Source organism: Zea mays, chromosome 2 (genome assembly GCF_902167145.1).
Source record: "Zea mays cultivar B73 chromosome 2, Zm-B73-REFERENCE-NAM-5.0, whole genome shotgun sequence".
NCBI lineage: Eukaryota > Viridiplantae > Streptophyta > Magnoliopsida > Poales > Poaceae > Zea > Zea mays.
The window spans coordinates 197,146,656-197,169,332 of record NC_050097.1 but is presented as its reverse complement, the minus strand read 5'-3'; the positions used below and the strand labels follow the sequence as shown (position 1 = coordinate 197,169,332).

Below are 22,677 nucleotides of genomic sequence, written 5' to 3'. Positions count from 1 at the left end.
ACTGCTTGATTCCTTGTACTGCATCGAGTAAGAAGTGAAATGTGGATTATATGAGATAACTTGTTGATTGAACTAATTGATTGTTACCATGTATGCTTAGAAGGAGCAAATCTAGCTAAGTTAATGATGGTAGAATTTGAAAAGCTAAAAATTGATTTTAGAAACAGCTAGTGCTTTTGGCAAACCAAACCCCTCAGCCAAACAGCTGCATAGTCTAGAGGTAGAGGAGTAGACTCCTCACACCGGTTAAGTCTAGCTGAGTATTAGTATACTCAGCCTTGCTTGTGGCACTATTTTTGCAGGTACCATGCAGGATTTGGTTGATGGTGTGACTTGGCCTACCACCCTGCCACCGGGTTGGACGGTCGAGTGGGATGTTGCTCCGGCAGGAGAGGAGCATGAGGAGTAGTGGGCTAGGCCTCGCCCATTTCCTCATTACCGACGACATCGATTATCCGCTGCACTTTATTTTGTGAACTTTATTTGCTACGCAAAAACTCCAATTTATGTAATAACTCCGCACTTAATTTGAGGTTTCCTGTTTTATTGTATTTCTTCTGTGACTCACCTTCGAGTGAGATTGTGGAATTTGATCCTGGTTAAGTGGCTCTATCAGACTAGATCTGAAGGACTGACGGGTTATTCCGATTTAAGTGTGTTACGGCCCCTGAGGCGTGACTTAGGCACTTAAGCTGGAATAATTCGGGTGGTTCTGCCACAAAACCGAGGGCCTTCTGTGTGTGCGCACACACGGTTGTGCTGCTCGGTACACGCTACTATCACAGTTGGTAGTCATAATCCATTATGAGATTATATCAATATGTTATCTTTGCACGAATTGTTTGTACCACGTGAGATTCATTATTGGTGCTAGTTTTGTAATGGCGTCATGGTTAAGGACTTATGGTACCGCGGCGAAACTGAGGGCCTCCTGTGAATGCGCACACAGGATTTTGCTGCTTGGCGCATGCTGGTACCAAGGTCTCTGGTCATGATCCATTGTGGAACTACACTGATGTGTGATCTTCTGTGGACTCCTCCCTTGGAATAATTTCTATATTGTTTGTCAAGTTATCAAGCAACAACTATCAACTTTGTCGGATCAAAAGGACATACCACTTTTATGTGTGGTCTCTTTTATTTTGATCTTGGTAGTGACTACTCATACAAGTTCCCTTTACATCCTTTGTGTAGAGGTGAAGCCTTGGAGCTTTTTAGTGTCAAGAGACAACCGATTAGCTCTCAATATGGAGATCTGTTTTCCCTGCTGTTGAGATGCAGGAGTTTGTTCATTCGCTCTCTTATATTCTCTAATCAAGTGGATAATTCATCTCGCATGCAGAAAAGGATGAACAACATGACCAAATGGAATTCTACCTAAATACATGATCTTTTGCTAGCAAATGTGAACTCTCAACCCTTGGCTTACCGATGGTACTGAGAGAACTTGCTCAATGTCAAAAGTAGTTCAACAAGTTGGTTTTACTAACTTGTAACTGCTCAATGAACGAAGGTTGAGTTTAGAGATCGTTTTATCGATTTGCCTGAACTCACTTTGGTTCAACTCACTCTAAAGAAAGTACTTACAAGATTCGAGATTAAGTCGATTAGTAACCACCTAGTCATCGCTCTAGTCGTGCCTTGATCGCCTCACGTGTGCTTTTCCAGCATGTGTGATCAAGTCAAGTCGTGACTAGTGCTGGATAAAATGGACTGGTTGTAAAGTCCGGATCTACAGATCCCTCCGCTGGTGATTCTCTCGAATCTATACCATCTTTTTTGACTTGAATTCTCGGGTTAGCCACATGTTAACCGCGATAGTATTCGACATCCACACCCGTCCCCTGTACTATGAATTTCCTGTAACCACTTGTTGGTAAACCTCTTTCTGTATGTTTTACCCAAGAGGTTGCATCTGGTTCTGTTTGGGTAAAATCGCATATCTGGCGCTTGCTCAACAGACTCAGATAGTACAGTTCCATCAGAAAAAGCAAACTGCACACATGAAACCTTATGTGTTCCTCTGGCAGACATCATCTCTATTGGTGGACATTTCTAAATTAGCCTAAGGCGATACATGATATGTCCACTAGAGAAACGACATCCTGAGACACTCACCTTTGCTTGGAACTGTCTCATGATTATCGCTGATTTGGACATGGGTTACATGCTTCTCTACTCTTAGAAGTCTTTCGCTCCGAATCTCGGGACGGGATTCTTTTAAGGGGGGAGGGCTGTAACACCCCAGGTGTTTATATTCCGCTCGACAACGAGTACGGATTCAAGCACGTCATATCAGTGGATAAAACGGATGCTAAATTCTAATTATTTTCGCTATCACGATTTTTATATCGCATCTGCTTCGTTTGTCGCAAGTGCGACATCATTTTTATTTCTATCTATCCAGGCTCTTTCGAAATTTTCGTGATGTTCGGAACATCGTCGTTCCGAAAATTGGTGCGTCCGGTGATATTTAAAATTCATCGCTCGCACGAATACGAATTCAGAAGCTCGACTCACTCGGATGATTTTTATCCCGGACAAATTAATTTGAACTCGACGACTAAAGTTCTTGAAACAAATTAATTCTGTCCCCATTCGTCAACCAAAGAAAATATCTCTTTATCTCCTCTTCTGCCGTTCTCTCTCTCTGATCTTTTCAGCCGTCCGTGGTCAGGATATTTTTCTTCAGCTCTATCTCTTCCTGGCGTCATAGTTCCTATCTCCACGCCCTAATTTTCTACCGCCGCCGTTCAGTTCGTGGACAGAAAAATCCCGCCGTTATTATTCTCACGCGCAGCTGGCCTTCTTCCATCTCTATCCCATTCTGCGATTTTTCTCAGCCACTGCCGATCTCATCCGCTCAACCGCCCTCTGCTGATTTTTTCGTGTGTGCGCGTCATTTTTATCTCTTCTCCACCGTGACCGCTTTTGTGGAAAAATCTGCGCGTCTTCTTCCCTGTCCCCGGCCTCAGCTCCTCTGTTCTTCGTTCCTGCTCAGCTCAAAAAAAATCCCGCCGCTTCCGTCTGTGGATAAAATCCAGCCGCGCTGAGCTCCTTCCTGGTGGCCGGCAATCTCTTCTTCCAGCGCCAGTGCCCAGCTCGGTTCGTGTGGGTGCGCAGCGGCGTCTCCGGTGGCCTCTACTCTGCTCTCTCTGGCCGGCCGGAGCTCCTGCTTGGCGTCCCTCTCTGCTCGTTCTCCCCAGCCAAGCGGATCTCGTCCATGCTGCTCTCTCTCTCCTGCCCCTCCCATGGTGCTCGCCTGGCTCGCCGCGCGCCCAAGCATCCGCTCACCCCTGCGCGTGCTTCTTCCCCATGGCGAGCTCACCCATCCTCTGCTCGTTCCCATGGCCGTCGTGTGCAGCCGCGAGCTCCAGTCTTCTTCTCTGCCCCGCAATCCATGGCGCCCGGTTGAAGCTCCTTCCTGCTCAGCGCGCGCCCGCCTCCCTGCTCCCCTCGAGCTCATCCTGCCCAAGTCCGGTTGTCTACTCTTTCTCTGCTCGACGCCGCGGCAGACGATGCTGCAGTCTGGCTGGACATCAAGATCCAGTGGAACCTCGTGGTGGCGGCGCTGGCGGACGGCGCGCTGCTTTCGTGATTCAGCAACGGCCGACGCCCAGCCCCAATTTCAGCTTCTAGCTCGCCTCCCTCTATCCCCATGCCGAGCTCGGTCCTGTCCATCTCGCCACGCTCGGTCTCTAGCTGCCTGTGCGCACATCGGTTTATGGTCGTGGTGATATTGTGGTGTGGCGACGTCGTGCGTGTCGCGACAGCTGTCGTGGCCGTGAGGCAGTCCGCGCCATAGAGTTCGCCCGACCACGATCTCGCTTTACTCCTCGCGTCGTCGCTTGCCGAGTCCTTTCCCAGTCCGCGCCATAAAATTCGCTCAGCCACGGTCCCGTCAAATTGTGAAGCTCCCTGCCGTGCGCTTGCCAGCTCAGATTTCGCCGGTCGCCGTTCTCTAACCCGTGTGCCGGTCGGCGTCGTGGAGTTTTAGTTTGATCGGCTCGTCGTCAACCTCGCCGGTTGTCGTCATTCGCCGTCAAGTCTCGCTAACCATCGCGAAGTCCCCTGCTGTCAGCCTCCTCACATGTCCTAAGCCGTCGTAGCCAGTTTGCCTCCATCTCGTGGTGGTGTTGTGCTGCCGTTGAGTCCCGATATCGATCTGGTTGTCGTCGAAGTGAAGCCTAGTTTAATGCTCGCCAAGGGTTCTGTCGGGGACCATAATTAGGGGTACCCTCAAGACGCCTAATTCTCAGCTGGTAACCCCCATCAGCATAAAGCTGCAGAGGCCTGATGGGTGCGATTAAGTCAGGGATCAGTCCATACGAGCGACTTGATCGCGCCTCGCCCGAGCCTAGCCTCGGACAAGGGCAGCCGACCCCGAGAGATTTCTGTCTCGCCCGAGGCCCCCCTTTAACGGCGGATATATCTCCGGCTCGCCCGAGGCCTTGCCTTCGCTGAGAAGCAACCCTGACTAAATCGCCGCACCGACCGACCGAGTCGCAGGAGCATTTAACGCAAAGGTGGCCTGACACCTTTGTCCTAACGCGCGCCCCCCGGCAGAGCCGAAGTGACCGCCGTCACTTCGCCGCACCACTGACCGGTCTGACAGAAGGACAGCGCCGCCCGCGCCACCCCGACTGCAGTGCCACTTGACAGAGTGAGACTGACAGGAGGTCAGGCCCTGCCAAAGGCGCCATAGGAAACTCCGCTCCGCCCGACCCAGGGCTCGGACTCGGGCTAGGACCCGGAAGACGGCGAACTCCGCTCCGCCCGACCCAGGGCTCGGACTCGGGCTAGGACCCGGAAGACGGCGAACTCCGCTCCGCCCGACCCAGGGCTCGGACTCGGGCTAAGACCCGGAAGACGGCGAACTCCGCTCCGCCCGACCCAGGGCTCGGACTCGGGCTAAGACCCGGAAGACGGCGAACTCCGCTCCGCCCGACCCAGGGCTCGGACTCGGGCTAAGACCCGGAAGACGGCGAACTCCGCTCCGCCCGACCCAGGGCTCGGACTCGGGCTAAGACCCGGAAGACGGCGAACTCCGCTCCGCCCGACGCAGGGCTCGGACTTAGGCTCAGCCCCAGAAGACGACGAACTCCGCTTCGCCCGACCCCAGGGCTCGGACTCCGCCCTGGCCTTTGCCGAATGACCTCCGCCTCGCCCGACCCAGGGGCTCGGGCTTGGCCTCGGCAACGGAAGACAGACTCGACCCCAGCTTCGGAGGAGCCCCCACGTCGCCCGGCCTCGGGCGCGGGCCCGCCACGTCAACAGGGAGCGCCATCATCACCCTACCCCGAGCCGGCTCGGGCCGCCGAGAACAAGACCGGTGTCCCATCTGGCCAGCTCCGCCAGATAGGCAATGATGGCGCCCTGCGTGCCCTGTGACGACGGCGGCTCTCAGCTCCCTTACGGAAGCAGGGGGACGTCAGCAAGGACTCGACCGCTCCGACAGCTGTCCCTCCGCCAAGCTCCGTTGCTCCTCCGACAGCCACGACATCACACCAGCAGGGTGCCAAGATCTCTCCGGCTGCCACATTGGCATGTACTTAGGGCGCTAGCTCTCCCTCCGCTAGACACGTAGCACTCTGCTACACCCCCATTGTACACCTGGATCCTCTCCTTACGACTATAAAGGGAAGGACCAGGGCCTTCTTAGAGAAGGTTGGCCGCGCGGGACGAGGACGGGACAGGCGCTCTCTTGGGGCCGCTCGCTTCCCTCACCCGCGTGGACGCTTGTAACCCCCTACTGCAAGCGCACCCGACCTGGGCGCGGGACGAACACGAAGGCCGCGGGATTTCCACCTCTCTCACGCCCGTCTCCGGCCACCTCGCTCTCCCCCCTTCGCGCTCGCCCACGCGCTCGACCCATCTGGGCTGGGGCACGCGGCACACTCACTCGTCGGCTCAAGGACCCCCCGGTCTCGAAACGCCGACAGTTGGCGCGCCAGGTAGGGGCCTGCTGCGTGCTGACGAACAGCTTCCCGTCAAGCTCCAGATGGGCAGTCTCCAGCAACCTCTCCGGCCCGGGACGGTGCTCCGTTTCGGGAGTCTTGAGTTCATGTCCTTCGACGGCAGCTACGACATGATACTCCTTCCACCGCCGCGCGACAACGACAATGGCGGCCGACAACCCGCGCGCCGGCGGCGGAATCGACGACATCTTCCCCGCGTGGTGGAAGAACAACATTCAAGCTCGCCACGTCCTCTCCCCCGCCAACGGAGGAGGAGGCGGGGCAACCAAGGCCAAGCGGGAGGCCGCGCTTCGTCGGCCGTCGAGCGAATCGACGTTCCCAGCGCCCCAACGGAAGGCACGCCGGGCGTCGACCTCGCGTTCGAGACGAAGGCAAGCGCCGTCCCCCCGCGACACACTGATCCCGAGCAAGAAGACGACGCCAGCGCGCTCGCGGAGGGCTTGCAGGACGTCGCCCTCGTACCTGAGATGACGGTGCAACCAGTCCCCGATGTGACTACGTCGCTCCTCGTCGACCAAAAGGTACAGACTAATTCCCATCCTACGTCATTTCGACTCGGCCTCAACCCGCCTAGCGACCTCGCTTTGGCGGGCGCTCTCGTTGAGGCGAGTGCAACCCCACTGGGGTTTCGTGTGCGGTGACGATCCCAGCATCTGTTGGGATTTCTCCGGATTTGGCAACCCCAGTGCCATGCGGGACTTCATGACCGCATGTGACTACTGCCTCTCCGACTGTTCCGACGGTAGCCGCAGCCTTGACGACGAGGACTGCGGCCCAAGCCGCGAATGTTTCCACGTCGAGCTAGGGGATCCCTCCGAAGGCAACCATCTTGGCATGCCGGAGGACGGTGATCTTCCTAGGCCGGTGCCTCGTGCTGACATCCCGCGGGAGCTAGCTGTGGTCCCCGTTCCGGCGGGGGGTCACGACCCACAGCTCGAGCAAGTCCGCGGGGCGCAGGCCAGGCTCGACGAGGGAGCAGGAGCGCTTGAGCCGGTCCATCGGAACGTCGGGCAGGTATGGGCGAACCAACCCCCGGCCAGAGAAATACGTCACCTGCCCCAAGGTTTCCAGCACCGCGTCGCCAACGACGTCAGGGTCAGGCCGCCGCCCGCATCCAGCGGGGTCGGTCAGAACCTGGCAGCCGCAGCGATGCTCCTCCGCACGATGCCGGAGCCATCAACCACCGAGGGTCGGCGAATCCAGGGAGAGCTCAAGAATCTCCTGGAAGGCGCTGCGGCCCGACGGGCCGAGAGCTCTGCCTCCCGAAGGCAGGGGTACCCCTCGGAACCTCATGCCGCGACTTCCCGATTCATGCGGGAAGCCTCGGTCTACACCGGGCGCACGCGCAACACCGCGCCTGCGGCCCCGGGCCACCTCGGCAACGAGCACCATCGACGCGACCGTCGGGCCCACCTCGACGAAAGGGTGCGCCGAGGCTACCACCCCAGGTGTGGGGGGCGCTATGACAGTGGGGAGGATCGGAGTCCCTCGCCCGAACCACCCGGTCCGCAGGCCTTCAGTCGGGCCATCCGACGGGCGCCGTTCCCGACCTGGTTCCGACCCCCGACTACTATCACAAAGTACTCGGGGGAAACGAGACCGAAGCTGTGGCTCGCGGACTACCGCCTGGCCTGCCAACTGGGTGGAACGGACGACGACAACCTCATCATCCGCAACCTCCCCCTGTTCCTCTCCGACACCGCTCGCGCCTGGTTGGAGCACCTGCCTCCGGGGCAGATCTCCAACTGGGATGATTTGGTTCAAGCCTTCGCCGGCAATTTCCAGGGCACGTACGTGCGCCCTGGGAATTCCTAGGACCTCCGGAGCTGCCGGCAACAGCCGGGAGAGTCTCTCCGGGACTACATCCGGCGATTCTCGAAGCAGCGCACCGAGCTGCCCAACATCACCGACTCGGATGTCATCGGCGCGTTCCTTGCCGGCACCACCTGCCGCGACCTGGTGAGTAAGTTGGGTCGCAAGACCCCCACCAGGGCGAGCGAGTTGATGGACATCGCCACCAAGTTCGCCTCTGGCCAGGAGGCGGTCGAGGCTATCTTCCGAAAGGACAAGCAGCCCCAGGGCCGCCCGTCGGAAGAGGCTCCCGAGGCGTCTACTCCGCGCGGCGCCAAGGAGAAAGGCAAGAAGAAGTCGCAATCGAAACGCGACGCCGCCGACGCGGACCTTGTCGCCGCCGCCGAGTACAAGAACCCTCGGAAGCCCCCCGGAGGTGCTAACCTCTTCGACAAGATGCTCAAGGAGCCGTGCCCTTATCATCAGGGGCCCGTCAAGCACACCCTCGAGGAGTGCGTCATGCTTCGGCGCCACTTCCACAGGGCCGGGCCACCCGCGGAGGGTGGCAGGGCCCGCGACGACGACAAGAAGGAAGATCACCAAGCAGGAGAGTACCCTGAGGTCCGCGACTGCTTCATGATCTACGGTGGGCATGTGGCGAATGCCTCGGCTCGGCATCGCAAGCAAGAGCGCCGGGAGGTCTGCTCGGTGAAGGTGGCGGCGCCAGTCTACCTAGACTAGTACGACAAGCCCATCACCTTCGACCAAGCTGACCACCCAGACCACGTGCCGAGCCCGGGGAAATACCCGCTCGTCGTCGACCCCGTCATCGGCGATGTCAGGCTCACCAAGGTCCTGATGGATGGGGGCAGCTGCCTCAACATCATCTACGCCGAGACCCTCAGGCTCCTGCGCATCGATCTGTCCTCCGTCCGGGCAGGTGCTGCGCCCTTCCACGGGATCATCCCTGGGAAGCGCGTCCAGCCCCTCGGACGACTCGACCTTCCCGTCTGCTTCGGAACGCCCTCCAACTTCCGAAGGGAGACCTTGACGTTCGAGGTGGTCGGGTTCCGAGGAACCTACCACGCGGTACTGGGGAGGCCATGCTACACGAAGTTCATGGCCGTCCCCAACTACACCTACCTGAAGCTCAAGATGTCGGGCCCCAACGGGGTCATCACCGTCGGCCCCACGTACAAACACGCGTTCGAACGCAACGTGGAGTGTGTGGAGTACGCCGAGGCCCTCACCGAATCCGAGGCCCTCATCGCCGACCTGGAGAACCTCTCCAAAGAGGTGTCAGACGTGAAGCGTCATGCCGGCAACTTCGAGCCAGCGGAGACGGTTAAGGCCGTCCCTCTCGACCCCAGTGGCGACGCCTCCAAGCAGATCCGGATTGGTTCCGGGCTCGACCCCCAATAGGAAGCAGTGCTCGTCGACTTTCTCCGCGCAAACGCCGACGTCTTTGCGTGGAGTCCCTCGGACATGCCCGGCATACCGAGGGATGTCGCCGAGCACTCGCTGGATATTCGGGCCGGAGCCCGACCCGTCAGGCAGCCTCTGCGCCGATTCGACGAGGAGAAGCGCAGAGTGATAGGCGAGGAGATCCACAAGCTAATGGCAGCAGGGTTCATCAAAGAGGTATTCCATCCCGAATGGCTTGCCAACCCTGTGCTTGTGAGGAAGAAAGGGGGGAAATGGCGAATGTGTGTAGACTACACTGGTCTCAACAAAGCATGTCCGAAGGTTCCCTACCCTCTACCTCGCATCGATCAAATCGTGGATTCCACTGCTGGGTGTGAAACCCTGTCCTTCCTCGATGCCTACTCATGGTATCACCAAATCCGAATGAAAGAGTCCGACCAGCTCGCGACTTCTTTCATCACGCCCTTCTGCATGTACTGCTATGTCACCATGCCGTTCGGTTTGAGGAATGCGGGCGCGACGTACCAGCGGTGCATGAACCATGTGTTCGGCGAACACATCGGCTGCACAGTCGAGGCCTACGTCGACGACATCGTAGTCAAGACAAGGAAGGCTTCCGACCTCCTCTCCGACCTTGAAGTGACATTCCGATGTCTCAAGGCGAAAGGAGTCAAGCTCAATCCCGAGAAGTGTGTCTTCGGGGTGCCCCGGGGCATGCTCCTGGGGTTCATCGTCTCCGAGCGAGGCATCGAAGCCAACCCGGAGAAGATCGCAGCTATCACCAGCATGGGACCCATCAAGGACTTAAAAGGCGTACAGAGGGTCATGGGATGTCTCGCGGCCCTGAGCCGCTTCATCTCACGCCTCGGCGAAAGAGGTCTGCCTCTGTACCGCCTCTTAAGGAAGGCCGAGAGTTTCGCTTGGACCCCCGAGGCCGAGGAAGCTCTCGGGAACCTGAAGGCGCTCCTTACAAAGGCGCCCATCTTGGTGCCCCCAGCTGATGGAGAAGCCCTCTTGGTCTATGTCGCCGCGACCACTCAGGTGGTTAGCGCCGCGATTGTGGTCGAGAGGCAAGAAGAAGGGCATGCATTGCCCGTTCAGAGGCCAGTTTACTTCGTCAGCGAGGTATTGTCCGAGACCAAGATCCGCTACCCACAAGTTCAGAAGCTGCTGTATGCAGTGATCCTGACGAGGCGGAAGTTGCGACATTACTTCGAGTCTCATCCGGTAACTGTGGTGTCATCCTTCCCCTTGGGGGAGATCATCCAGTGCCGAGAGGCCTCGGGCAGGATCGCAAAGTGGGCGGTGGAAATCATGGGCGAAACGATCTCGTTCGCCCCTCGGAAGGCCATCAAGTCCCAGGTGTTGGCGGACTTCGTAGCCGAATGGGTCGACACCCAGCTGCCGACGGCTCCGATCCAACCAGAGCTCTGGACCATGTTTTTCGACGGGTCGCTGATGAAGACGGGAGCCGGCGCGGGCCTGCTCTTCATCTCGCCCCTCGGGAAGCACCTACGCTACGTGCTACGCCTCCATTTCCCGGCGTCCAACAATGTGGCTGAGTACGAGGCTCTCGTTAACGGGTTGCGGATCGCCATCGAGCTAGGGGTCAGACGCCTCGATGCCCGCGGTGACTCGCAGCTCGTCATCGACCAAGTCATGAAGAACTCCCACTGCCGCGACCCGAAGATGGAGGCCTACTGCGATGAGGTTCGGCGCCTGGAAGACAAGTTCTACGGGCTCGAGCTCAACCACATCGCTCGGCGCTACAACGAGACCGCGGACGAGCTGGCTAAAATAGCCTCGGGGCGAACAACGGTTCCCCCGGACGTCTTCTCCCGGGATCTGCATCAACCCTCCGTCAAGATCGACGACACGCCCAAGCCCGAGCCACCCTCGGCACGGCCCGAGGCACCCTCGGCTCAGCCCGAGGCGTCCTCGGTTCAGCCCGAGGTACCCTCGGCCCCCGAGGGCGAGGCACTGGACGTCGAGGAGGAGCAGAGCGGGGCCACGCCTGATCGAAATTGGCAGACCCCGTACCTGCAATATCTCCGCCGAGGAGAGCTACCCCTCGACCAAGCCGAGGCTCGGCGGGTAGCGCGACGCGCCAAGTCGTTCGTCTTGCTGGGCGATGAGGAGGAGCTCTACCACCGCAGCCCCTCGGGCATCCTCCAGCGATGCATCTCCATCGCCGAAGGTCAGGAACTCCTGCAAGAAATACACTCGGGGGCTTGCGGCCATCATGCAGCGCCTCGAGCCCTTGTCGGGAATGCTTTTCGGCAAGGCTTCTACTGGCCAACGGCGGTGGCTGACGCCACTAGAATTGTCCGCACCTGCGAAGGGTGCCAATTCTATGCGAAGCAGACCCACCTGCCCGCTCAGGCTCTGCAGACGATACCCATCACCTGGCCCTTTGCTGTATGGGGTCTGGACCTCGTCGGTCCCTTGCAGAAGGCGCCCGGGGGCTACACGCACCTGCTGGTCGCCATCGACAAATTCTCCAAGTGGATCGAGGTCCGACCCCTGAACAGCATGTCACACCCGGTTTTGAAGGTAAACCGAATGTGAACCATGTACGTGCCAGGATCAGAAATTCACGTACACAGCGATTACATAAATGACTCATCATAGCACAATGCTTCGAATAACAATAAAGAATAAATGATGATATTAAAGACTAGAGTCATTTACATAATATGAATCAAAGTACACAGAATCGAAACGTAGCCAATGTAAATAAACCCACCACAGGCAGCTGACTGGGGGAGGTCGCTAGCCTAATCCTCGAACTCGTCGAAGTCCTGGAACTCCTGGAGAACTGCCTCGACGCCTTCTTATTTACCTGAGCATAGATTGCACCAAAGGCAACCTGGTGTTTTGTGAAAGCAAGGGTGAGTACACATCAACGTACTCAGCAAATGCCCCGTTTGGCTGAAGTGGACTAGCTTTTATGTGGGGTTAGGCTCAAGCAGTTGCTTTTAGTTGGTCAGGTATTTATTGTTAGTAGAAGCCAGATTTTATCATTAAACCCAAGTTATAATCCCAAAAAGTACCTCCTCAGAGAGGAAATACTAGAATTCATAATTAAAGTCACCATCATTAACCATCATCATTAAAGTCATCATCTAAGGTGTATCCGGAGTATCTCTAATCAAAGAGGATCCCAAGGCTGCTCTTAACCGTGAGCACGGCTGATATATCAGTTTCATTACCCTCTGCAGAGGTCGCACACTTTACCCATGAGCCGTGATTCCCGTTTTTCCCGGGGATCATGACTCCCCATTGATCACTTCCTAGGTGGTCCGGCAGGGTATAACTACGTAGCTTTTACAAAGATTCCCTAGAGGTCATAGCCGCCCGTTAGGTTTCTCCAGTTTGATAAACACAGTACCTCTCCCCGAAGAGGGGTGACTAACAAAAGCAAAACGAAAGAATCTCGGCACCCAGCCTCGGCAGAGCAAGCACTGTGCCTGGACCCCATTGACGGCACGACGGCGAAGCAACTACACCTCTAGTTCCTCTAATTAATTAGCTAAGGGCCCCCCATTTCACCCTCATGGTTGCACTGTTATCCCGGGTTGTCACTCCCCAAACAGGTCCTTATGGAGAGGCACTCAGGAAACAGCCTGAGCCCCCTAAAGTATCACAGGAACATCATCGGGATAACATCATAGTATCATAAGTATTCACATCATGTTCATTGATTAAAGTAAAGCAATAGCATAATGCTAACCATGATAACCCAAAAGGTAAACAAGGATAAGGTAAATAGAAAGCTAGTCAATCCTTAGGTTTCAATTAAGTAATGCGGGACATTGCATTAAAAGTGAATGGGACATAATGGGTCAGAGGACACTTGCCTTCACCAAGCTGCTGCTGCTCAGGGTCTTCTCCTGCAATTCTCTCAGACTCCACGAACGGCCCGATATCTACGCGAGTGCAAACATACATCCAACATTCTTGAAACGGAAGGAAACAATACACCATACAACAATATAGATCAAATAAATATGCACGCGACATAGAATTCGTATCTACGACTACGCGAGAAAGGAATTGAGATGACCGACGCTACGGTCGAGGGATATCACATTTACACTAAGCGGATATGAATTATAATATTTAATTCGGCTTAATCATATTGACGGATATTAATCATATGCCAAGTAAAATTACTACTTAGTCCCGATTAGTTTGCTACTCGAATAACCATTGTTTAAATATGTATTTAATTAGTGCGAGCTATTCCAGGTGATGCGAATTATTAACGTGCGTAGAACGCACGACGACGCGTGCGAACAGCACGCGCAACGCGCGCGAACGGCACGTGACGATTTAAGGTGCGACGCGCGGGCGATGGCGAGCGACACGAGTGCACACGGGGAGGGGGGGTAGACGAGGGGTAGACGGGGGTAGACGGGAGTCGTCTAGGGGTAGACGGATGTCGTCGGGACCCTGACAACACGCTGCGCGTACGCGAAACAATGCGCACAACAGCGTGCGACACGCGCGAGTTAACACGACTACGCGCACGAATAGCACGCTGACGCGCAAACGTGAACTACTACATAGATGTCGCCTCTATACTAGACTAGTATTAACTTTAAAACATTTGTGTAGTCATTAATCACACTATCATATATTTATAAAGCGTAAATTAAAATGATAAATTAGTTACTTTAATAACTAACAGGTAAATAATTAATTCATTAATTAAATAAACATGTGTCGCGACCAAACAATGTTCCTAATATGAAATTGACGCCGCTAGAGTTGATGGGACCGAATGAGTTACGCCGCATGAGACTTAATACATTTAAACCTATAATGAACTTATAAACAACACGATACATGGGTACTGCTAATTAATGTCGTATTCATCCTAACTACGCGTTAAACATGACATTTAAGTTAGCGTACACACACTAACAGGTATCTACAAATGCATCATTAAAATCATTAATTAGGTTCGATTGAATTGTTATTTTAATAATACACAACTAAACAAGTAATCAATTATTTAACGTGAACGGTATAGCGAAATGATTTTACTAAAGCGTGCCAACAGCGATTTACGCGAACGACGACGCGCACGGACAGCACGTGAACGACACATGACTACACGTGCGACAACTCGTGAATTATGCGCAAACAGACGTGCTGCGCGCGGCGCGAATCATGCGACAGCGAGGGTGCTGCACAGACTGCGCCGAGGCTGCTGCGGGGACGAACGATGCTGACAACGACGACACGCCAGGTGGCTCTGCACAGCCGCACTGGCAAGGCGCGCAGCACGGCGAGACGAAGGTTAGTGGCGCATAGGCCATCCTGGACACTTCTTAACTAGGACGAGCGCGCGTAGGAGCTGAGTCGCCGGGCTAACCACTAGGCAACGTCGACGAGGGCTGGACCGACCGCTGCTGCGAACACGGAGGGAGGAAGAAGATGAAGAGCTCCTCACCTACACTTGCCGACGACGACCGACGAGGCGGGTACGAACGACGAGCGCGCCGGGGAGAACAGCATCGACGGCGACATCCTGCGTCCACCATGGCCGGCGAGCGAAGGTCGAAGGTACGACGATGGCGGTTGCGCGGCAAGGCGCAGACGCACGACGACGAACGGCGAGGGCAGGGGAAAAGCCGCGCAGGCGAGCAGAGAGAGGCGGGCGGTTCTAGCGTTTGAGGGAGAGGGAATGGAGAAATTGCCGAACTGCTCGCGAGGCGTGGGCAGTTGGGGATTTTTGGGGAAGAAGAGCAGCGTCTCCGCCGGCGCTGTGACGACTGCGTCGAAGGCGCGTGTGCGCAGGTCGCGCGAGCTACACACCACGCGGGGGAGAGAGAGAACGTGGGGTGAGTGGGCTGCTGCATCTGCACCACGTGCGCGTGGGACGAGCTGCATGGGGCGCGATGGCTGGGCGATTTGGCCTGGCGCGCGGCGGCACGGCGGTTGCCGCTAGCCTGCAGCGCGAGTGCGCACTACGCGCTGGCTGGGGCGCTGGCCGAGCCGGCCCGGGCGGCTGGGCGGAGCTCCCACGCGACCCAGGTTGGACACGCTGGGCAGGCGGAGCCGATGGGCTGCGCGAGATGCAAGGTATTTTCCATCTTCTTTTTTCTTTTATTTATTTATTTCGAAATTCCTTTTCCTTTCCTTTTTTTCTTCACGTATGGCCGAGCGGGTAGGCTGTTTTGGGATTTCCTTTTTCTTTTATTTATTTATTTTGAAATTCCTTTTCCTTTCTTTTTTTTCTTCACGTAAGTTATTCAAAATATATAAATAAATATATGTTTATTTTTTTAATAATTCCAAATTATAATAATTTAAAAACAATAATATTTCTAAATAAAATATTCAATAAATAATTTTTGGTACATTTCTATCATTAATTAAATTGGGCTTCGCAAAAAGAGACTAAATTAAATGGTAAAAACTCTTTCAACCTCGCAGTAAACAAAAACAATGCCCCAGCATGTGATGCAGCATTTCAAAACTTGTGTGGAGGGGTTTTATCTCGCTAACGCTCAACACTTATATATAATATGAAATAACTCTTCATTATTTAGGAAAAAGAGAAGAAAAACAAAAAAAGGGGAGGGTAACACCTGAATTTGGTGGATATTAGGAAAGAAAAATTATACCCCAAAATCAGGGTGTTACAAATCTAACCCCCTTAACAGGAATCTCGCCCCGAGATTCAAGAAGAAGCTAGTAAGAAAACAAGGTTGGTTCATAGGTTGTCCACGTCTTTCTTGAGTTGACTTTGACTCTGCAAGCTTAACTTGGGGACTGGTTTGCTTTGACTTTCAGATGCTTGAGACCGATCGATGCGATTCTTGAGGTTCTCTTGGACCTGTGGGTTAGGACCCACACACACTTCCGCTGCGCCACTTTGATCTTGTTGGTTGATGTTGATCACATTGTCTTCATTGGGGTTAACGACTAACCCCCTTAACAGGAGCGTTGATACGCACTTGATGAAGGTGCTACCGACTCTGATCTTGACTGATTTGAAGGAGTTGGAGGTTGCCAAATGGACAGGTGCAAGAGGAAAGAATAGCGAGAAAAGGTAAGTATAGACAGATTAGAGAGAGCAGGGGAAGAACCCAACTACTTAACTATATGGCACTAACCTGGTGAACTGATGTCATTGCGGACCAAGGGCCACAACACATCAACACTCATCACAAAGAAGCAAATCAGTCATCACACAAAGACAAACAGCACCAGCACACAACAACAGGCATCTCGTGGCTACACGTTAATGTTAACTAGATGGTGGTCTTTCCTTACAAAGGGGAAACTACGCTAAGGCCATCGAAAGACAATGGGAGCGATAAAACATGCAGGATAGGGGCATGAGCATAATAAAGGATGGAGCTAAAGTAAAGATTGGAACCAACAGGGAGAGAATGCAACCAAGGTCAGGATAGGTAAAACATCATTCGCAAATCAAGATGGGAAAGATGATATTTCAAACGGTAGGCATAGGATAAGCATCATGGAAATATCTAGTGATTACAAAGGTACAGGAGGTAACAGGCGAAAGCACATCAAAAGATCGAGCTAAGACAAGACTTGCCACGCGACAGAGAAAAAAAGGGACGAACAAGAGCGGGGAGGGGTAAGACAACACTCTTGAACTGGAATGGGAGAGGAAGCTTTAAAATGCAGGTGCAAGATAAGCATCATGGTAAAGTTCAAGGGATGACAAGGGTTAAGGTGATAACAGACAAACACAACCAAGGATGTATTTTAGACAAAACTTGTGAGGCATCAAAGAAGGGGAAGCAATCAATGGTGAAGTAGGTGAGGCATTATCCCCAAACAACGATGAAAAGGAGGAGGCTTTAAAGGGTAGGTTGAAAGTAGGCATGTGGCAAGGGCATAGGTATCACGAGGGTTTAAAGGTAATAATGGACAAGGATGTAGAAGAGGAGGTAAATGGGTATAAGAACCAAGGATATAAATACCACAGAGGGTGGAGTTGAGACAGGACGTGCAAGTGAAAAAAGAGGGTACGTCCAAGGGCCAGATAGGTAAACTGCCACTCTCAAATTGAGGTAGAAGAGAGGGAATTTTTTTTAAAGAGTAGGAATAAAGATGAGTATCAAGACAAGATCGATGGACGACAAGGTAAGGATGATAGAAAATAACAACACAGTAAGGGATGGAATTAACACAAAGCTTTTAAGGCGACAAGAAGTGAAGAAAAAGAAAAAAAATCAAGGGAGAGATGGGTAACTCACAACTCCCAAACTAGGTTGAAAGAAAGGGGAGGCTTTTAAAGGATAGGTTCAAAGTAAACATTTAGGTGGAAGGCCTCAATATCACAAGGGTCAAAGGCGATAATAGACAAGGACATAAGGGAAAAGACGAAAGCACAGAAGAGCAGTGGTACAAGTACAACAAAGAATGGAGGTATGTCAAGGCTTACGCGGTAAAGAAGAGGATATAGCCAAGGGTGAGATAAGTAAGACATAGCTCTCGAATTGAGATCGAAAAGAGGGGAGTTCAACAAGCAGACCTAAGATAAGTATCAAGGCAAGATCTACAGATTACAAAGGTAAGGATGATATCAAATAAAAGCTCAACCAAGGATGAAGTTAAGGTGAGGCAAGACTGCAAAGCGACAAAGGGAAAGGAAACGAACAAGAGCGGGATAGGGAAAACAACATTCTTGGATTGAAATGGAATACGTGAGGCTAAAAAAAATAAGTAAACATTATGGTAAATATGGAGAGAGGTCAAGGGTCAAAGGTGATGATAGGTAAGGATATAAAGGAAGAGGTAAATGTGCATAAAAAACCAGGAATCTAGGTACAACCAAAAATAGAGTTCAGATAAGTCTTGCAAGTGGTAAAGTATGGGATATAACCATGGGTGAGATAAGTAAGAGACCACGCTGGAACTAAGGTGGGAGATTGGAGGCTTTAGATAACGAACATAACGTAATCGCTAAGGTAAGATTAAGAGATGAGAAGGGTAAAGCCAATAAGAAACAAAAGCACAACAAGGATGAGGTTACAAACTCGCGAGATACTACATGTGTGCAAAATAAAATGATCACTCATGGATCATTAGGAAACAAGGGTGGTCAAGGGCGTGTTAACTGAAATATTTCAAACAGATATTGGGACATAAAGGTAAGCATATATAAAAATAGGAGTATGCAAGATTCCAATGGTACGAGCATACCAAGACCAAGAAAGTACAAATTGCTAAAAAGATAGCGACTTATCAATGGAATAGGTAAGGGTCTCAAAAGATAGTAAGATCATGGACATATAAACTGAAATGTTTAAATAGGCAGTAGAGGTACAAGGGTAAGTGCTTTAGATTAAGGGATAAGGGTATTAAAAATGCAAGGATACGAGCATGTCAATAACAAAATGGAATAGAGATGGTCAAATGGTAGCAATTTAATAATGGATGAGGAAAGAGTCCCAAAAGACTAAAGGCTATGGTCAGGGGGTATCTACAAAGATGTCGCAAGCACAAGATGAGATCAGATCTAATAGATTGAGAGAAGTATAGACCATACTAGAATAAAATAATTTTTGGCAAGGGGGCATATAGGACCACAACATAGAATTAGTCAAGGTGACTAATATTTTGAAGCAGAATCAAGGATGAGATGAAGTAATAATCAATAAGTCCTTAAAACGGCCAATGCTACTCTAGGTCAGCGGTCCTACAGTCAGCACGGCTTTGATACCACTTATGTCACACCCGGTTTTGAAGGTAAACCGAATGTGAACCATGTACGTGCCAGGATCAGAAATTCACGTACACAGCGATTACATAAATGACTCATCATAGCACAATGCTTCGAATAACAATAAAGAATAAATGATGATATTAAAGACTAGAGTCATTTACATAATATGAATCAAAGTACACAGAATCGAAACGTAGCCAATGTAAATAAACCCACCACAGGCAGCTGACTGGGGGAGGTCGCTAGCCTAATCCTCGAACTCGTCGAAGTCCTGGAACTCCTGGAGAACTGCCCCGACGCCTTCTTATTTACCTGAGCATAGATTGCACCAAAGGCAACCTGGTGTTTTGTGAAAGCAAGGGTGAGTACACATCAACGTACTCAGCAAATGCCCCGTTTGGCTGAAGTGGACTAGCTTTTATGTGGGGTTAGGCTCAAGCAGTTGCTTTTAGTTGGTCAGGTATTTATTGTTAGTAGAAGCCAGATTTTATCATTAAACCCAAGTTATAATCCCAAAAAGTACCTCCTCAGAGAGGAAATACTAGAATTCATAATTAAAGTCACCATCATTAACCATCATCATTAAAGTCATCATCTAAGGTGTATCCGGAGTATCTCTAATCAAAGAGGATCCCAAGGCTGCTCTTAACCGTGAGCACGGCTGATATATCAGTTTCATTACCCTCTGCATGGGTCGCACACTTTACCCATGAGCCGTGATTCCCGTTTTGCCCGGGGATCATGACTCCCCATTGATCACTTCCTAGGTGGTCCGGCAGGGTATCACTACGTAGCTTTTACAAAGATTCCCTAGAGGTCATAGCCGCCCGTTAGGTTTCTCCAGTTTGATAAACACAGTACCTCTCCCCGAAGAGGGGTGACTAACAAAAGCAAAACGAAAGAATCTCGGCACCCAGCCTCGGCAGAGCAAGCACTGTGCCTGGACCCCATTGACGGCACGACGGCGAAGCAACTACACCTCTAGTTCCTCTAATTAATTAGCTAAGGGCCCCCCATTTCACCCTCATGGTTGCACTGTTATCCCGGGTTGTCACTCCCCAAACAGGTCCTTATGGAGAGGCACTCAGGAAACAGCCTGAGCCCCCTAAAGTATCACAGGAACATCATCGGGATAACATCATAGTATCATAAGTATTCACATCATGTTCATTGATTAAAGTAAAGCAATAGCATAATGCTAACCATGATAACCCAAAAGGTAAACAAGGATAAGGTAAATAGAAAGCTAGTCAATCCTTAGGTTTCAATTAAGTAATGCGGGACAGTGCATTAAAAGTGAATGGGACATAATGGGTCAGAGGACACTTGCCTTCACCAAGCTCCTGCTGCTCAGGGTCTTCTCCTGCAATTCCCTCAGACTCCACGAACGGCCCGATATCTACGCGAGTGCAAACATACATCCAACATTCTTGAAACGGAAGGAAACAATACACCATACAACAATATAGATCAAATAAATATGCACGCAACATAGAATTCGCATCTACGACTACGCGAGAAAGGAATTGAGATGACCGACGCTACGGTCGAGGGATATCACATTTACACTAAGCGGATATGAATTATAATATTTAATTTGGCTTAATCATATTGACGGATATTAATCATATGCCAAGTAAAATTACTACTTAGTCCCGATTAGTTTGCTACTCGAATAACCATTGTTTAAATATGTATTTAATTAGCGCGAGCTATTCCAGGTGATGCGAATTATTAACGTGCGTAGAACGCACGACGACGCGTGCGAACAGCACGCGCAACGCGCGCGAACGGCACGTGACGATTTAAGGTGCGACGCGCGGGTGATGGCGAGCGACACGAGTGCACACGGGGAGGGGGGGTAGACGAGGGGTAGACGGGGGTAGACGGGAGTCGTCTAGGGGTAGACGGATGTCGTCGGGACCCTGACAACACGCTGCGCGTACGCGAAACAATGCGCACAACAGCGTGCGACACGCGCGAGTTAACACGACTACGCGCACGAATAGCACGCTGACGCGCAAACGTGAACTACTACATAGATGTCGCCTCTATACTAGACTAGTATTAACTTTAAAACATTTGTGTAGTCATTAATCACACTATCATATATTTATAAAGCGTAAATTAAAATGATAAATTAGTTACTTTAATAACTAACAGGTAAATAATTAATTCATTAATTAAATAAACATGTGTCGCGACCAAACAATGTTCCTAATATGAAATTGACGCCGCTAGAGTTGATGGGACCGAATGAGTTACGCCGCATGAGACTTAATACATTTAAACCTATAATGAACTTATAAACAACACGATACATGGGTACTGCTAATTAATGTCGTATTCATCCTAACTACGCGTTAAACATGACATTTAAGTTAGCGTACACACACTAACAGGTATCTACAAATGCATCATTAAAATCATTAATTAGGTTCGATTGAATTGTTATTTTAATAATACACAACTAAACAAGTAATCAATTATTTAACGTGAACGGTATAGCGAAATGATTTTACTAAAGCGTGCCAACAGCGATTTACGCGAACGACGACGCGCACGGACAGCACGTGAACGACACATGACTACACGTGCGACAACTCGTGAATTATGCGCAAACAGACGTGCTGCGCGCGGCGCGAATCATGCGACAGCGAGGGTGCTGCACAGACTGCGCCGAGGCTGCTGCGGGGACGAACGATGCTGACAACGACGACACGCCAGGTGGCTCTGCACAGCCGCACTGGCAAGGCGCGCAGCACGGCGAGACGAAGGTTAGTGGCGCATAGGCCATCCTGGACACTTCTTAACTAGGACGAGCGCGCGTAGGAGCTGAGTCGCCGGGCTAACCACTAGGCAACGTCGACGAGGGCTGGACCGACCGCTGCTGCGAACACGGAGGGAGGAAGAAGATGAAGAGCTCCTCACCTACACTTGCCGACGACGACCGACGAGGCGGGTACGAACGACGAGCGCGCCGGGGAGGAGAACAGCGTCGACGGCGACATCCTGCGTCCACCATGGCCGGCGAGCGAAGGTCGAAGGTACGACGATGGCGGTTGCGCGGCAAGGCGCAGACGCACGACGACGAACGGCGAGGGCAGGGGAAAAGCCGCGCAGGCGAGCAGAGAGAGGCGGGCGGTTCTAGCGTTTGAGGGAGAGGGAATGGAGAAATTGCCGAACTGCTCGCGAGGCGTGGGCAGTTGGGGATTTTTGGGGAAGAAGAGCAGCGTCTCCGCCGGCGCTGTGACGACTGCGTCGAAGGCGCGTGTGCGCAGGTCGCGCGAGCTACACACCACGCGGGGGAGAGAGAGAACGTGGGGTGAGTGGGCTGCTGCATCTGCACCACGTGCGCGTGGGACGAGCTGCATGGGGCGCGATGGCTGGGCGATTTGGCCTGGCGCGCGGCGGCGCGGCGGTTGCCGCTAGCCTGCAGCGCGAGTGCGCACTACGCGCTGGCTGGGGCGCTGGCCGAGCCGGCCCGGGCGGCTGGGCGGAGCTCCCACGCGACCCAGGTTGGACACGCTGGGCAGGCGGAGCCGATGGGCTGCGCGAGATGCAAGGTATTCTCCATCTTCTTTTTTCTTTTATTTATTTATTTCGAAATTCCTTTTCCTTTCTTTTTTTCTTCACGTATGGCCGAGCGGGTAGGCTGTTTTGGGATTTCCTTTTTCTTTTATTTATTTATTTTGAAATTCCTTTTTCCTTTCCTTTTTTTTCTTCACGTAAGTTATTCAAAATATATAAATAAATATATGTTTA

General features: G+C 52.2%; 2 protein-coding genes across 2 annotated transcripts; both read right to left on the bottom strand.

Moving 5' to 3' along the window:
- Window positions 1–13,054: 13,054 nt before the first annotated feature.
- On the bottom strand, window positions 13,055–15,095 carry LOC109944368 (uncharacterized). The gene is made up of 2 exons (XM_020549105.3): window positions 14,656–15,095; window positions 13,055–13,123 (listed from the first exon to the last, which is right to left on the bottom strand). The coding sequence occupies exons 1-2, from the start codon at window positions 15,093–15,095 to the stop codon at window positions 13,099–13,101; spliced, it is 465 nt and encodes a 154-aa protein (XP_020404694.1). The 3' UTR covers window positions 13,055–13,098.
- Window positions 15,096–20,271: 5,176 nt separating this feature from the next.
- On the bottom strand, window positions 20,272–22,286 carry LOC109944367 (uncharacterized). Its single transcript, XM_020549104.1, has 2 exons — window positions 21,844–22,286; window positions 20,272–20,311 (listed from the first exon to the last, which is right to left on the bottom strand). The coding sequence occupies exons 1-2, from the start codon at window positions 22,284–22,286 to the stop codon at window positions 20,287–20,289; spliced, it is 468 nt and encodes a 155-aa protein (XP_020404693.1). The 3' UTR covers window positions 20,272–20,286.
- Between the last annotated feature and the right edge of the window lie 391 nt (window positions 22,287–22,677).

Coding starts and splice junctions, on each gene's coding strand:
- LOC109944368 (XM_020549105.3), bottom strand. CDS start 15,095: ATGCAGCTCGTCCCACGCGCACGTGGTGCAGATGCAGCAGCCCACTCA. Junction 13,124..14,655: donor GTCGTCGTCGGCAAGTGTAG/GTGAGGAGCTCT, acceptor GCACTCGCGTAG/ATATCGGGCCGTTCGTGGAG.
- LOC109944367 (XM_020549104.1), bottom strand. CDS start 22,286: ATGCAGCTCGTCCCACGCGCACGTGGTGCAGATGCAGCAGCCCACTCA. Junction 20,312..21,843: donor GTCGTCGTCGGCAAGTGTAG/GTGAGGAGCTCT, acceptor GCACTCGCGTAG/ATATCGGGCCGTTCGTGGAG.